Source organism: Rhinichthys klamathensis, unplaced genomic scaffold (assembly GCF_029890125.1).
Source record: "Rhinichthys klamathensis goyatoka isolate OS25496 unplaced genomic scaffold, OSU_Roscu_1.1 h1tg000073l_1, whole genome shotgun sequence".
Lineage (NCBI taxonomy): Eukaryota > Metazoa > Chordata > Actinopteri > Cypriniformes > Leuciscidae > Rhinichthys > Rhinichthys klamathensis.
Genome location: NW_026606616.1, coordinates 1569434 through 1587567, shown reverse-complemented (window position 1 = coordinate 1587567; position 18134 = coordinate 1569434). Strand labels below are relative to the sequence as shown.

General features: G+C 36.8%; 1 protein-coding gene across 3 annotated transcripts in view; it reads right to left on the bottom strand.

Moving 5' to 3' along the window:
- Positions 1 to 18134, bottom strand: part of dazl (deleted in azoospermia-like) — an 82290-nt gene that overhangs the window by 16301 nt on the left and 47855 nt on the right. For all 3 annotated transcript variants that reach the window (XM_056250735.1, XM_056250734.1, XM_056250733.1), the window contains exons 4-6: positions 456 to 507; positions 280 to 346; positions 56 to 186 (exon numbers count right to left, since the gene is read on the bottom strand). In XM_056250735.1, the coding sequence (XP_056106710.1) occupies positions 56 to 186; positions 280 to 346; positions 456 to 507 (250 nt within the window). The remainder of the gene's footprint in view (positions 1 to 55; positions 187 to 279; positions 347 to 455; positions 508 to 18134) is intronic.

Below are 18134 nucleotides of genomic sequence, written 5' to 3'. Positions count from 1 at the left end.
GTTTTCCGTAAATGAGGGCCATTATGTTTATAGACAGGGTGTCATGATGCGTTACCTGCATGTATTGATTCCCTCCATTGAAGACAGGTGAGGGCGGGGCCAGGCCTGGGGGACAGCAGCTACAATACACATATGGGGTGGGGCTGACCCACTGTGATGGACCAATTATTGGAGACGACACTGAACCTGGGATAAGAAAGATCCCAGAATGTTTTAACCATGACATTTTCAGTCATTAAGATTACATTTACAAATAGAAAGCGAAGCACATGGACTCACGAGAATTTCGCTCTTTCATGATAGCAGGTCCCAGTTTGAGTTTTTTCCCTTTAAAACTGATCTGCTGCTGTAAAAGAATTAAAATGTACAATATATCACCCTGCCCTCATAACACCAACACCCAGAAAGAAAAGAGAGAAGAAAGTCATGAAGAAAGGTAAAAGTGACCTCCTTACATCAACGATAGTCTGGATATCAACGTCCTCGCTGAAATAAACGAAACCATACCTGTGAAGGTGAGCAACAAATCAGAGGTGACGCAATAATGAACATTTTCTGAAAACAGTTTCCAAGTAATATTCTATAAAAGCATAGTTTACCCACAAAAAAAAAAGACAATCTCTTATAATTTACTGATCCACATGGTTCTCCAAAATGACTATTGTAAATGAGACCTTAAACATTTGGATGGCTTAATAGGGTTGCACAAGTGACAAAACACTATAGTAGGGATTGACAATAAGGACGGCCCAATGGCAGCTTGAACAACAATCGGGACAGTTAATAGAATCGTCACTTGTCCGCTCAGGACAGGGCTGCATCTTCATGAAAGTTTATTACTTGCATGTGTTTTAAGCCAACTAATTTAAATATTCAAGCACAAGACACAAAAGAGTATTCAATCTAATCAATCGCAACACATCTATAGCACGTGCTCAGAAAGCACAAATACTGAATTGGGGTTGCACGTAGGGCTGTGTATCATCAACAATGTCACGATACGATACGTATCACGATACTAAAGCCACGATACGATACATATCACGATATGGATCAATTTGGAATTGAAATTTCTTTTGAGCTGAGTTTAGTAACAGTAATATCTGTTTATTGAATAACCAGTGTTATAACAGTTGTGATAACTGAAAAACAATGAGTTAAATAAATAAAAAAGCTTAGAATGGCTCTTCCTTCTGCTTTTAAAGTCTGCCTCAAAAACTGAAATGACAATTATAGTAACACTGAAGCATGTCTACACTGCTCAATGACTAAACAAAACTTAAAACATTCCATAAAAGCAAAAACGGTAACAACTTAAATTTAACTTTTTTTTTTTCTCAAACTCTTTTAAACACCTAGTATTTAACAGGTCTTAAGTCTTGGAATGTGCATCAAACAAAGTAATTTATTCTACGTTGAAATCATTTTAAATGATTACATTTTCAATTTTTTATGCAGAAACAACAATTGATCAACATGCTCAGGGTTAAGAGTGACAGCAGAATATCTCGCTTAACTTCATCATACAACCAGGGAATTGCCGTTTCTGTTAAAAACCTTTATGCTTATTTAAGACATAACCAACAGTGTTTAGAGGATACTTACCAAGAACGAAATTTTTGACATAATTGTGCGTGTTTTAGTCTGTTAAAGCGATATAATCTCGCGAGCTGTATGTGAGGCGGCTTTACTCTAGTCTATGTATGCACGCAGAGAAAACCAACTCTCAGAGAGCGCGCAAATAGTTTAAAATCGTTTGAATGTTTAAACTGGTAAGACTTAAAGACGTGCAAATGGTAAACTTTAGTCACGATGCAACGCTGGCCCGATTATGCAAGTGAATATTCCGTCATGTCCCGACTCCTGAACGCGAGCGTGTAGTTTCACCGGCTGCAGCGCGTGACGCTTGCCCGTTTAGAGAGACGAGAGCGAGAGAAGCTGTTTGTGAAATTGCGTCTCACAGAAAGTTTTAAAATGACTAATTTGATTTTATAATCTGTGTGGATTCATTTACTAATACAACCGAACCTACATGCTAAAGTGAATCAATGTTTCCGGGAATTTCCCGCATTATAAGTGGGAGAGCTGCGGGAATTGTTAAAATTATGCGCAATACCCGCAATCCCGCGCCGAAATTGGAGCCCTGAATTGGCTACATTCAAAAGCACTGTATCGATACAGCAGCTGCTGTATCGATACGCATATCGCCAGGAGTTCATGACGATGTATCGTTGTATCGATATTTTGAGCACAGCCCTAGTTGCACGGTATATTGGTACTGGGAAAATATCTGTATATATTTTAATTTCAAAATGTTCGATATCATGAATTTGCTCATTTCGGTACTTGGTACGCTGCTGACCAAGTAGGGATGCAAATACATTTTTTGGTACAATTATAGTCTGAGGAATAATCATAGTTTCACGATTATCACGCTAATTATGTAAGTATAATGAATAAAATCACATGAACAGTCTTTAGATTTTAAAGTGTTAATTACGCATATCGCCAGGAGTTCATGACGATGTATCGTTGTATCGATATTTTGAGCACAGCCCTAGTTGCACGGTATATTGGTACTGGGAAAATATCTGTATATATTTTAATTTCAAAATGTTCGATATCATGAATTTGCTCATTTCGGTACTTGGTACGCTGCTGACCAAGTAGGGATGCAAATACATTTTTTGGTACAATTATAGTCTGAGGAATAATCATAGTTTCACGATTATCACGCTAATTATGTAAGTATAATGAATAAAATCACATGAACAGTCTTTAGATTTTAAAGTGTTAATTATTGCTGCCTTTTGAAACAGAAATAACAGTAACCAAATAATACAGCACAAAATAAGACAAAAGTCCATCACTCCCTTAGGAATTAACCCCCTGGGGTTGGCGGTCGCACCGGCGATACCAGCTCGCTTTTTTCTTAGTGCAAAAGAGACTCAAAATACTCTGTTGATTTTGATCTTACATATAAGTGTTATACATCATTCGATCCTGTTAAGCATCTATTTTTTGTGCATACTTTAGGGCTGGTCCGAATACCATTTTTTGAGCTTCGAAGCGTCGGTAGTAATGAACATCAAATATTCGAAGCTTCGGAATCTCTATATGTTTGTCTGTCCATTCCCATTTTGATTATTTCGAGAACCGTTCATCCAAACGACTTCACAAGGGAGTGCAGTGTCGTATTTGGTGCAATATAGATAGACAGGCGAGACACGTTCAGAATTAATAAACTTTTAATAAACTACAGAACAGCACGAGCGGGATGCGCGCGCCTCACGCGAGCAGAGCTTATATGCTCCGAGAATGGACACTGCACTTGTGATATAAAACACACAGGTCTGTTAACTTAAGCAATATTTTTAATAAGGTAGTCTAATATTTTTTTCACAAACAAATTACTGACAAAGTAGGGTAGATTTAAATAAAGCAGCGGCGCGCCTCACGCAAGCAGGGCTTATATGCTCCGAGAATGGACACTGCCAGGGAACTACACTGCGACCAAAATGGTCGCATATGCGACCTTTTGAAATGCCATTGCGACCCTAATTTTTAATGGGTCGCAAATGTATCACCGTTTGATTATTTTTGTACCTACCTAATGTTTTAGGCAATATGCTATGATTTACTATGAGCATTTATTAAAACAGAAATGTGTATTTTAAGAATACGTTTTATAACGCGCTCTGAGCATTCAACACATCAAGTTGGCTTCGCGGATTCGCGCTTGTTTAACTGAGAGAACGAGCAGAGAGAGTGAAAGCCCCAGTCGCGCGCGCGCTCTCTCTCCCTCCCTCGCTCATAATAATGAATTGAGTTGACTGAATATCTTTGAGAATACACGATGGTAAAAGGTCGGAAGACCGAAGTTTTTTTTTTTCTGAACTACCACTGGTTGTGAATTGTGCTAAAATAACGTTGCCTCATCTTCTCTGAAAAGCTTTCCACACATTCAGATGGCATAAACCACTCTTTCAATAAACAAAACAAAAAATCTATCTGGTGATGAAATGTTTTCTGTGTTGAGACAAATCTTGTGCGATGTCCTAAACTGCCTGGATAATCACACAACGTGTGCCGTGGTCCGTTAATGACACGTCCGATTCGCGAACTGACTCCTTTGAACCGATTCACTTTAACCCTCTGGGGTCTGAGGTGTTTTCAGGGTCCTTGAGATGTTTTAGCATGCTCTGACATTTGTGCTTTTTTCAGTTGCTTATAAACATATTAATGGCACAGGTGAAATTACACTCTATATAGCTCACACAGGGCTACCATAATATGTGAGCAACATGTATGTACAAGTTTGTATTTTTGAGAGAATATTGTTTATGCGTGGTTATTGAAAAAACAAAAAAATAAAGTTTATAATATAAGGCCACAAATAACATACTAAATATTTGTCCACAAGACTTTTGACTAGTGGATGTTATCGCCTAGAGTTTTTGCTTCAAATTGATCTGAAAATCATTCTGCCTAATCATTCACATAAAACAATAGATTGTTTTAAATTGTGAAAAACATTTTTTTGTTTGCAAAGGCAATATGCGGATGGGCGGAACGGCCCAACCCCCTCATGAATAATTAGGCAGTTCTCACCTGAGCAGTCTGCATACTAATGAGCCTTTCATTCAGGGGTGTCACACAAGAAAGAATGCAAGGACAATATATATACACTACCGTTCAAAAGTTTGGGGTCAGTGAGAATTTTATTTTTATTTTTTGGAGGAAAGAAATCAATACTTTTATTTATCAAGGAATAATTAATTTGATCGAAAGTGACAGTAAAGACATTTATAATGTTACAAAAGTCTTTTGAACTTCCTATTCATCAAAGAATCCTAAAAAACAAAACAAAAAAAAAAACTGTACAACTGACAGACCAACAACTGTTTCAACATTGATAATAATAAACGTTTCTTGAGCATCAAATCCTCATATTATACTGATTTGTGAAGGATCATTTGACACTGAAGACACTGACACTGGTGATGCTGAAAATTCAGCTTTGATCACAGGAATAAATTACACTTTACTATATATTCACACAGAAAACAGCTGATTTACACTGGAATAATATTTAATACTATAACTGATTTTTGTTGTATTTTTAATCAAATAAGCGCAGCCATGGTTAGCAGAAGAGAATTCTTTTAAAAGTATTTAAAATCGTACCGACCCCAAACTTTTGAACGGTAGTGTATATAAATAAATAAATGTTTACACACACACACACACACATATATATATATATATATATATATATATACAAACAATCAAAATTTAAATGAAAGCCAAAAGCACATTTATAGTCACACCTTTTAGCCATCCACATACCATTTTTAGCCATCCACCGCGGTAAAAATAAACCAGTCGCATTGCAAAGTCGTTCGCGAAATGACCGCCAGGTGGCGCAAAGGGACATTTAGCAAAACGTAAGTGGGGCTAATGTCTATTAACAGTAGCCTAAGGATGAAATACTACAAGTTATGGTAATTTCCAAATAAGCCTACAACAAATTGTTGGTCATACAGATAAGATATAATCTTTTAAAACGTTAAAAGGCTAAAGTAGGCCTACACTCTCACAGGCTAAAGACAAAACGTTTTCTCGCTCATGTCAGAAACAGACGTTTGGGTATTCCTCAGTGAGAAAATTCATAGCTGAGCGGTAGAACTTACGGTTCATCATCAAGATGACACGGGTTCAAATCCCGCACAAACATGGTCTGCTGTAAATTTTATATTTATTATTGCAGAGAGATTTGTCTAGCTCTAAAACTCTGTTACACCATACAGTTTTTTTTTTTTTGCTTATATTTATAAAATACAATTATCATGCATTTCCATTTTACACTAAGTAAAAATACAAAAAAACAAAATAGTATCCAACAGAACGACTTTGCATCTGTATAATAATAGGCTACCAATCGTAATTTCAAAAGCAGTTCTGTAAAAAAATAAATTATATATAGCCTATATATATAGGCTATATATATATTATTTTTTTTATTCCAGGCTCTCATGCCACACCCCCGATTTCTCACGCTGAAGTGTCAACCCGGTCGGTCAAATTCCTGAAGGATATAGTTTATCTATAGATCTACCTGTTGAGCCACTCGTGATCGACTAGTTATTATACCGCAAATTAGTTAAAATATCCCGTAATCTATCTAGAGCGAGCGTGCATGCGAGACAGATATTGTGCTCCAAACCGCGCGCGCGCATGGCAGAGAGGTCTGTTCCCTACAACCTAGAGTTTTTAAAAACATGGTTTTAAGTAAAGTGTGATTTGCCAGGGGGGATTGGGATTTCCTTCTGGTCTAAACATCCCTGCTTCTGCTGAATTATTTTAATCCCCACACCCCTCCCTCCACAGCTAATCAATGCTATAGGCTACTTCACCAATATCAAATTTTTAAAATAGAGATATGCAACAGGCACGTTTAAACGACAAACAATAAAATCAAAACCAGCGTTTCAGTTGTTCATTAGTTCCAGTGGCCTTAATGCATGCACGGCTTTTCAAATTTCACAAAGCGTGTTGAGATTATTTTGAATGAAATATTGAAGTTTATAATTAAGTGTTTTGGCACACCACGCCGAGTGGCCCTATGCATTTTTCTAAATTCGGGTTTTATTCTGGCATGGTGAGTTAGTGTTCGACAAACGCGGCGGCGCGTTCATTTAGATTAATTTATTTTTCTCATTATTACAGCTAAAATAACTTAGTAGGCGACTCCGTAATTTTTTGGTCATACAGATAAGAGTAGAGTAGCTTACATCGTTCAAAACTGTAAACTTGTATTCATATTAGGCTAACGACAAAAACAGTATAGGCTATCTGTCGTCTCCATCTCCGGGAACTGCGCGTCACAAAAATGAACCGAAAACCACTTCAGCTCAGTCACGATAAGAAATCGGCTATGTCTAAAGCCTTTAAATGTCTAAATATTTAGGCTAATAAATGTTATCTGATTATAGGCTAATCCATATGAAAACTAGAGGTACAGAGGATCTACTCAAACATGTAATGTAAGCGCTTCCCAATGAGAAAATGACAAGACAAGGGTGAAAATCTCGCTCTAATTAAATGTAGGCTAAATCGCCCTGAATTAAAATGTAAAAACAGATCAAATAATGTATTTGTCGAAATGTTGCGATATTGTTTCATTTAAGTTCATAATTGTTCTATAAATGTTATTTAATTTAGCAGCATTACCACGAAGCACCGTGTTTCGATATTTATTTGAATAATACAAAATAAAATAAAAACTTAATTCACAAATTGCATGCCTGGTTGTAAGGATCCAAAGATCCCTGTAGACTTTAATATTGAGTTGAACATTTTGTTCATGACAACAAATTAACAAGCGTTTTTTCAGATTATATTTAGTTTTGCTTGGAAAAAGCTGCCCCAAACCAGTTTTATTTCATCAATTATTGAAATAATGAAATATTTAGTAATAAACTTTTATGACAGAAATATCACTAGGCTACATGTAATTCCATTTAATTCCTTCATTATCAACACTGTCTAGAATAGCGATTTAAGTGTGAATTGCGACTTCTCTTTGTGTTAAGTCAGTCTCAGACTCAGATAGCCTGTGGGGGGTTGGAGGGACAGTTGCTGGACAAAGGTGTTAATGTTCCTCTTTCATATGGAGAGTGTCGGATAGCCAGCCTGATGAGCAGGCAAAATTATTGTAAGGATAAATCTGTGTCCAAATGTAGGCCCCATATTTTATTAAATTATAAATATTGTAGTTTATTTATTGTAGCCTATTTAAAGTTTTTTTTTCACACAAAATTTCAATTGAAGTTATTGTAAGGTGAATTCAACAAGGCATGCTGTGTCTTTGAAGCAACAATTAAAGGCTAAATAATTTTTTCGTGATTTGTATGGCTGACACGCAGCGACATATACAGTAGTATTATCAGAGCGAGGGAGACTAAATAAACTTGTTAAAAAGAGATCCAGCGCGAGAGAGGCAAAGAAAAACGCATGTTTTTAATTTAAATATGTTTCTTTGGACAATTTTCGTTTTGTACTGTTTTAATTGTTTAATTTAGCTGTAATTACTTTGGCAATACAAATTTAAAATGTCGCAAGAATAAGATTAGCCTAGTGTTTCTTATTTTGCATCGCAAAAGAAATAAACTCTAAACCGATGCAACCCTGTTTTAAATTTAAAAAAACTGTCCCGACACTTTATTTAAACCTTGAAATGTTCGAACTTGGTTTCAAACATAAGTAATTTTTGTGTTCTTTTACATTACACAATAATTTAGCAGACTAAAGACGAGCTTCTTCTTTTTCATTTTCTGATGCAATCGGCTGACAATCTTCCTTCATCAGTTTTTGTCGTTTGTGCTGCGGCTGCGGTTCTACAGGAATGTAGCAAATTTATGTTGTAATGATAATTAAACAAAACTCTTGACTTTAAATAAGTAAACAGTTATAAACAGTTACCTATTTAAGCATCAAGGTGGTGAAATATAAACGCTGTAGGCCAACGTCGGTTAACAACATGTAGGCCTATGCTACATTGAGATTCGATCTCAGGTCTATTGAAGCTCCTCGAAGCTCGTGTTGTTGCGTTGATCACTGAGCTATCGTCTGTACGCTGATAAAGTTGTAAAGCCTCATTCATGTAGCCTAAATGTTTTTATTGCACTGTTTTATGTTGAAATGTTTTCATTATTTATTCAATTACATTTCAGTAGCCTAATTTCAGTATTGTGATTATGAATTATTTTAACTACGTTTCACTTGTTGAATTCATCTGCTACCAGCTTTCAATTGCTCTGAATCAGCCGCGGTGCGGCAGCAGATTACGCATAGAGAGAATAAACCGGAATAAACGAACACTTTTCAGAGTCTATGATTGTAGCGCCTCTTAGCGGTAAAAGGCAGCAAATACACCACACATTTTACCGCCGCGGTGGAACGGCTGATGTGGGCGTTGTCATGGCTTGCCTCAACATTTGCGTTTGAATAGCGCGCGTCCTCCGTGGGCGTGTCAGATTAACGCGTAATGAAGTGTAATGAGCTGGGGAAAAAAATACTGACAGCACTCTCTTTTCATACAGATTGCATAAACTGAGAATATTTGTTTTTTATATAAATTACATCATTTAAAAGAAGAGAATTCAAGCTTCATAAAGAAAAATCTCTCGTGCCTGTGTGACAAGTAATCGCGGAGTTACAGTTAATCTTAGGACGCGTTTCAGAATGGACTTCACTGACAGAGAGAACGCAGAACTCGCATCATGTTTGTTTTTCTTTATTTGGTGAAAAGCACAACACTTTGTTTTTATTGTGAGTATCCACAAAAAAAATCGAAACTTAACAGGATCTAATGATGTATAACACTTAAATGTAAGATCAAAATCAACTGAGTATTCTGAGTCTCTTTTGCACTGATAAGAAAAAAAGCGAGCAGATCACGCCGGCGTGATTGTCGACCCCAGAGGGTTAATGAATGTTTAAAATAACAACTGATCTGTCCAACACTGAACTCAAGAGTCATTCTAGAATGATTCATTCTTTCCAAGTAGAGCTATTCAAGTCATCTGGTGAAATTGTTTTTATATCGCAATATATATCGCAGAAAAATCAAATATCGCAATGTCATTTTTTTACCAATATCGTGCAGCCCTACTGTAAATTCTGTGGGCCTTCAATTGCAGGACTGTCCAAATTTGTAACTGCGTCAAAACAATTCAAACACGAATCATTGAAGCTTCACAAAGACATATTATATTTATTTTACTTTTCCTTAAGAGTTCAGAAGTCTGCCCATCTGTGCCAACCATAGCATGGTGAAATCCAAAAGAAATTAATTTAGCACTTTATTGTGTAGGCTACTGTATTTTCTATTGCAGTAAATCTATCCCAACCATTTTTAAAGAAAACAAGAAGGCATGTGTTTTAAAAGATGGAGAGTAAAATAAAAAGCACATCTGTATGCAATACAGTTTCACTATTGGTCATTATTATCCAGAGCGGCTTACTATATAAATAATTTGTGCGACCAAATCATGTTTTGCGCTAGTAACTGAAAAAGTTAGTAGCGCAAGTGCCACCAGTGGAAAATGTTAGTGTAGTTCCCTGACTGCGCTAGTGATATCACACACACAGGTCTTTTAACTTGAGCAATATTTTTAATAAGGTAGTCTAATATTTTTCTCACTAACAAATTACTGACAAAATAGGGTAGATTTAAATAAAGAAGCGGCGCGCCTCACGCAAGCAGGGCTTATATGCTCCGAGAACGGACACTGCACTAGTGATATAAAACACACACACGTCTTTTAACTTAAGCAATATTTTTAATAAGGTAGTCTTATAATATTTTTCTCACTGACAAAGTAGGGTAGATTTAAAAATAGAACAACGAAATTTAAATAAAGAAAAACGAAAAATAAACGTGACGTCCCAGTAAAATCTCAAAGTCTCCTATATTTAGCTGTAGATTAATTTAGATTGATAAGGGTAAAAAGGATAATACATTTTGTTTCTATTATTCTATGTTCCACAATGTCAAAGCAACGCAGCTTAACCCAAAATACAAGCTCAGGCATGCACTTCTGTCCATACAAACTCCGCTGTTCTGCGCTCTAGCCAGAGAATACTCCCGTTGCAGGAACACATTTAGTAGTCCAAGAGGCAGCAAATATATTTATTAAGTAGATATAACAAAGTTATATGTTAAGTATTATATTTCACCAGATTGTATAGTGTAAAACATATCCAAGCGCGAATGAGAACCGTTTCGAGGGGGATGCCAGGTGTGCCAAAAAAAAGAATATTCGAATGTCACATTTTCAAATCGAATACCAACACACCGAACGAATATTCGGGTCCAGCCCTAGTATACTCACAATAAAACAAAGTGCTGTGCTTTTTGCCAAATAAAGAAAAATAAACAATGCGAGTTCTGCTTTCTCTGTCAGTGAAGTCCATTCTGAAACGCGTCTGAGTATTCACTGAGTTAGTTCATTTTCGGTCACACAGGCATAAAGCTTGAATTCTCTTCTTTTAAATTAAGTAATTTATGTAAACTAATATTCTCAGTTTATGTAATCTGTATGAAACGTACTCATTTCTAGGGCTGTCAACTTTAGTCGTTTAGTCGACTAATCGGTCGATGCCGTCTTGGTCGACTGACATTCTCATTGGTCGACCAGTTGCATATTTTTTTTTTTTTTTTTACCAATAGAAATAAATTTTCATTGATTTACTCCTTGATATTTATTTCTTTATAAGCAGTTATATATTACTGTATTCTAAATATAATTAGCCTATGTTTTATCCCCAACTTTAAATGCTGTAATTTAGGCTATTTTGTAACAGCGCCACAGCTTAGCGCACAACGTAGAACACTCGGGAACCGCACCTGTGGCTGGCTGCACTGCTGCTGCGGCGCGCTTGGAAAAAACGAGCGCATCGCACCGCGACCGCATCGCTTCCAATATGAGCGTGCATACCGCGCGCCTACATTTGAAATAAAGAACTTGAGCTCGCAAAATATGTGAGCAGGCCCTTTAACGGCTTTATTATGCTGACTCAATAGATTGTGTTTACTTATGTTTTTGTTTTTATTTGTACACTTGACGCGTTTGAAAATTACAGAGCCCCTAAAGGGACGTGGTGGTGGAAAATTTTAGGATGGGAGAATTTTTTTTTTCCGAATCTTTTGCGTTCCCTCGCAAAACTTTTGCGTTCCCCCAAGAAACTTTGCGTTCCCTCGCAAAGATCTTTGCATTCCCACGCAATATGTTTGTGTTCCCTCGCAAAGTTATTTGCGTTCCCACGCAAAAGTTTTGCGTTCCCTCGCAAAGATATTTGCCTTCCCTCGCAAAGATATTTGCGTTCCCACGCAATATGTTTGCGTTCCCTCGCAAAGATATTTGCGTTCCCACGCAAAACCTGTTGGCAGCTCGGACAGACACTTCCTGTTTAATGCCCCGCTGGCAGTGTTTCAGAGCTCCGTACGTTAATGGAGCGTTTCATAGTGTTTGAACTTGGACTGAAATATAAAGAAATGCGGTCAGTGCTTAACTCTAGGAGTTCAGTGAAGTTGGCAATACACATAGGCTATTCGAACTTCCCGGATCAATATTCTTGAGCTAAACGTTGTTAAAACACAAACGACACCCATTTACGATCACAGTAACCTAGACAACGAGCTACAACCAAATTTTCCCTTAAAAACGAGCTTTATAATATAAATTTGTCTTTAACCGGCCGATTGAGAGACAAGTCCGAATAAGGGACCGTCTGCAAAGTGCAAATCCCAAAACCCTTCTGCACATTTTATATTATTTAACATATTCAATAGCTTCACTGTGATACACTGTAGGCTACTGTCACCAAATTCAGTTCCAATAACTGGCTTTCACATTTGAATCGCGATTCAATCTTTACAGATTCATAGAATTCCAAAAATCGATTCATATTAGGGCTGTCAAACGATTAATTTTTTTTATCGCAATTAATCGCAGAAGCTTCATAGTTAACTGCGATTAATCGTGGTTTGAATTGCACATGTAAAATTCTGTTATTTTGCATATCAAGGCAGTTCTAAGCCCATAATGTAGTATATCTTACCAGAGTTTTCATTGGGAATCAAAAGAAAACATACAATTTCCTTTTTGACCTTTTTTTATTTAAAAAAAAAAAGTGCAATGTAGACCAACTTCCAAATATTAAGAGGAATAAAGTAACGCAGTGCTTACTTTTGAGAGATTACATTTATCAGGCCACTCTCTTAAGCTACTTCAAAAATAAACAATAACATCATTAGCAAAACAATTCCTAGCTGGAAATAACAGCAATCAAGTGATATGTAACACTCGTAGGAAATTTCTAACTCGCTTATGACAAACAGAACAGTCTAAAACAACGCGATGGTAAGCCGGTTCAGAACTTGCCAACCTGATTACATCCCTGAGACCTGAATCTTCAACAATGTTGACTGGTCTGCAATCAGTTGCCACCCATCTGGCGATCGCTGTGGTTAACTTATTTTCATCCAAAGGTCTGCTGCGACGCCCGCACTCAGGAATAGTTCTTTGGCGAGGCTGCGGCTTGCTTGGCGGGGAGGCGTCAGGTGAAACACCGGGGTGTTTCGCCTGGAGGTGGTAACTTAGACTTGACATGCTCCGATGGTAGCTGAACTCCTTGAAACAAATGCTGCATTGTACCTTAGTGTTGTCAACGGAACCGTCTGATTTTTTTTTAAAAGTTAAACAGGCTGTTTAAAAATCCGGTCGTACTTTTTCTATCCATCACCTTTTACCGCTTCACAAACCAAAGGGGCTGACTACGGGCTAGTCAAAGGGACAAAAAGGCATTCCTTGAAAAGCGATTAAAAAAACAAAACGCGTTATGGATTGTTTTTAACTAATCGCGATTAATGCATTAACGCTGACAGCCCTAATTCACTTTTTTTTTTAATGGCGTGCAGGGGCGGAGTGGCAATCGGGTGAGTCGGGACTTTTACCGGTGGTCCGGTAGTGTTTCGAGGCTGCGAGGGCCGTTCTGATAAATAGTTATACATTGCAAGTCCTTGCCGCCCACTGGTCAAACTGTGCAGCCTCTCTGCTCAACCCGTAAATAAATGCATTGATCCGCAGATCTTATGTTTGAGTTCTGTAGATCTTTTGCCAAGCGTGTCAGAGGTTACGGGTTCTAAACCGCACTCGTATAGTTTTTTCTCTCTCTCATCAAAACCGAATATGTTCATCGCGTTTGTGTGCATTTTATTTTGTGATTTCACCGGAGTCTCCACAACGCCGATAGATTGAAGTGCACGCACCGAGTGAAGACTGCGTGAGCCACAGAACGAAATAAATGCTCTGCTAGTTAACTGGAGATACCCGCAAATTACGCCTACGAACGACTTCACTGGATCTAAACAAATCAATCTAACCATAGATGTTACCAGTAGCGGTGGCTTTTTAAAAATCTATTTAAAATATTTTTAGGAAGTTAAATGTGCCCAGTCGAGTTCACATTTCAACAGTCAACCTGGTAGCTGAAGTACTCCGTAAACCACATTTAGCATAATTGTTTGTTTGATCTGACTACAGCACTTTAAAGCTAAATATAAAAGCTTTTTATTTAACCTGTTAAGCTTCAAGCCCACTTTTGAAAAATCCCCAGAAATGACATACCCAAACTGAAACAGATACAGTTCATGAACCCTTTGCACTAAAAGCACAAGTATGATCTCATTTGAAAGCTGACACCTGGTTGTTTATTGTAAATGTAGAATTAATTATTGTCATAATGAAAAAAACAATTTTAAATAGCTTCAAAGTTTTGTAAAGTTATTAGAAATTTATTTTTATGAAACATCTTCATGAAAATAAAATTGAAGTTGGCCCTGGAGCAATCTAGAAATGCACTGCAGCTAAAGCCACATGTCTGACCATTTTATATTTAAAATCTGAAAATGATAAGTATAAAAATCTGTATTTAGTTAAATGTTTTTTCAAGATCATGTCAAATTACTTTATTTTGATTAGACTCTATTAGCAAACTGATGTTTAGTCATCTTCTGAGTCATCTATTCAGTCTATTGTCTCTATTGTTTTGTGGTGCCCCATTCAGTGTCAGTCTCCCCTGCACACATTTACACCTCTCCAGACTGGTTATTATGGCTCTAAATATGCATTTCTTTTGTCTGCATTATAGCTACTAACGACTGGCTATTCACAGGCTATTCATAGGGTTTCAAACCCTAATTTCTTTCATCAAAGTTCTCACTAAATATTTGAAACTGGTATCAAATGCACTGAAACATTTCAGTAAGCATTCCTATTTAGAAAAAAATCATAAAACAATAACTGCTGTTAGCAGGTGCACCTGGGCTAGCTAGCATGTTAGCTTAGCACACCATCAATACACGACCATTTATGAGATTAAAACCATGTTTGTGCTCCAAACTTACTATATAACGCAAGTCTAGTGTTTTAAATAATCTTCTGTGATCTAACTTGGCTTCAGATAAAAAAAAAATCCGACAGAAAATGTATTATTTAGTGTTCTGAACGATGATGAAATCTATATCGATTAGCATTACATTATAAATATAATCTATTATTATGAAATACCTGGCATGGCTTGAAGAACACAGGTAACTCAAATATCATTGCAATCATGTTTATTGTCTTCAAAACATCTTTATCTGCATGTTACAGCGATCTCTGTCAGCTACTTTCTGTATCACTCAGTGACGTCCTGGAATGTCACATGACTATGGGTCTTCTTCATGATCCATATATGGACTTTTATTGGACATAATAGCGCCCCCATGCTATTGGTATGAATGGAAAACACAGCACATCTCAGTAAGAAGCGATCATAATGATTACATCGACGCATTTGGGTATAAATTCAATAAATATTATTCCTGTCTATAGAAATATGATGTGAATCTATGACAATATATCAATATTTCTCCACATCTGCACATTGTTGAGCTAAAAGCCCTCAGGGACGTTGTTTTGTGAATCGCTGTCATGACGACAGCACGGAGTGTTTTTTATGAATGGACCGGCTGACGCTCATAATTCATATTAAAGGTATCGACTCATTTTTTTCATTTCATAACTCCTGACACAAATTAAGACATAACTGTCACTATAAGTTTCTCAGAATACAATAGTGGTCAAATACTGAATCTTGAGTCTTATATCTTTTTAATGATGTATAGTTTGTCAAGGTATAACATTAAATCTGATAGTATATTTGAACTAAATAAAAAAAAAAACGCTTCAGTGCGCCGACGCTCTGGGAACGGTTAAGAGGTTTATTTAAGTTTTATTTTAAACTTGAATTAAATGTATTTGAAAGCTGGCCAAAGCTTGGCACTTTGCACTTTTTAGTTGCAAAAGTTTTTATTTTTGTATGAAGACAAAGTAATATCAAACTACATTTAATTTGTTGTGTTTCTTTTCTTTTAAATTATGTCTACTGCAATCAATCACATAGGAAAAAGTAAACTACATTTATTTACTGAAAATCGTTTTTTGAATCGAGAATCGTTTTTGAATCGAAAATCGATTTTGAATCGAATCTTGAGACAAAACAAATCGGTATCGAATCGTGACATTTTCTGAATCGTGCACCCCTAATACGCAGTGCCAGGAACGATCGTGAGGCTGTCCATAACTTGGGTCTAGCGCGGGTTTAAGCACGCACAAAACTCCCGTTAAAAACCACAAAAAAACATGCGACATGAATCTCTTCCATCATAAACAAAGTGCAGATTCGATGTAAGTCAGAAGAATTCAGTCAGCACACTGAACAAAACTATTCATTTCAGCGATGACTAATTTGAACGCCTCTGATTGGTCATCACACTCATAAACTCAACGGAAACGTGTGCGATTGGTTAAAATGCTCAACACTGCAAAACAAAATCCGATGGAAATGCCGTAGTCGGATGGATCGAATGAACCTTAAGTATTGTAGTTTGTTTAACTAATATTATCACTTAAACATTCTATTATATAAATATTTTAAAACAAATTACAATGACTTTCCCAAAACTTCCAAACACCCCCCACCACCCGCAATTTTATTTTTATTACTGATCTGCATGATTCACGTGGGTCATGATTTTAGGCTGAAATAACCGGAATTCCGTATTAATCCGGAAGAATCACATCCCTGATCCCTATAGTCAATGAATACAAACTTCAGCATATTCTGAATCTCTAACATAAAATAATAGACTTCAAACCAACATCCTCCTGTTATGTGCAATGAGCAATATAATCCTTCAGACAAAAAATAAAAAAATTTCTGAAGCAAAATCACAAACAGCTTTCATACAAAAAATATATAATTATGTACCAGCAGCTTTCATACTAAAATAATGCTTGTGGACTTGGGCATATTCTGAATAATTAGTAACATAAAAAAAGCTGCTCTTATACACAAATAAATATTAAAGAGTCTAAGACTTGAAATTGTTGCTGTATACCACAATAAAAAACAGCTTATACAAAAGTAAATGAACATCTGCAGAGAGCAGTCAAAATGTAACTTTTTGTGACTGGCATTGCACTGATACACACTGTGACTGTGGAGGGCAGTACAGTTAACCTACATATAATGTACGTAGAACAGATCTAGGGATGGGTATTTAAAAAAATATATTGCATTCAAATATTCGGGTTCATAAAAATCAAATATTCGTTTATTTAAATGGTGAGACAAACATAAAAAATAACGTATTTTTCGTTAAACGCCATTTCTGAACAAGCTTACAAATAGGCAATATACACAACAAGCTTACAATACATGTTAAAGTTTTCTTTTAGTTGAAAACATTAAACAGTAGGCCTATATGTAAACAAAAAAATAAAGAACAAAAGCATTTATGCTCAAGCAGTGCGATCGGAAAAAAACGCCTAAAAGCAGACTGCGCCAGATATCGTACAAACTCGAGTCAGCATATGATTATCGTTTATATTGTTTCACGTTTATGTTGAGAAAAACAATAATATCCACATGCAGGGGCGCCGCCAGCAATTTATGCTCGAGGCGGGAGAAAACGTGCTGCGCTGACAGACGTTTCAGAGACACAAAGATACCGGTGTTCTAAGTTTCTAACAGCACTTTGTGTTTTCCGTTCTTAAATCGGTCCCTCAACGAAACTTAACCCTTGTGCCTCCATAGCAGTGGCGATTTCTTTAAGACTGCAAGGGAAGCTCAGCTTCCCCTATAATGTAAAAAAATTAATGGTCAAATGTGTACTATTGTGTTAACATTTTATTGACTAAAAATGCGTTAGAACACGGTCATCTCGAAGACGAGTTCGTTTAGAATAAGCTACATATAGCAGGTCGGCTGACTCGATCTCCTTCTCATACATTCCCGTAGCGTGTCACAGTGCATTTCCCTATGGCACTTCCCCGTTGAAGCTCAGCGTCCATTGACTTCAATGGGGCTGCTTTGAACAGTTTTTTTCAGTGCTTCGAAACTAGACGGTCATTGGACAAATGCTGCGATTATGTCCCGCCCACGGACGCTCTGCGTCTCTGGGGTGGAATAGGGAAGGCCTGGAGTCCGGAATTCTGCGTGATGATTGGAGGACTGCA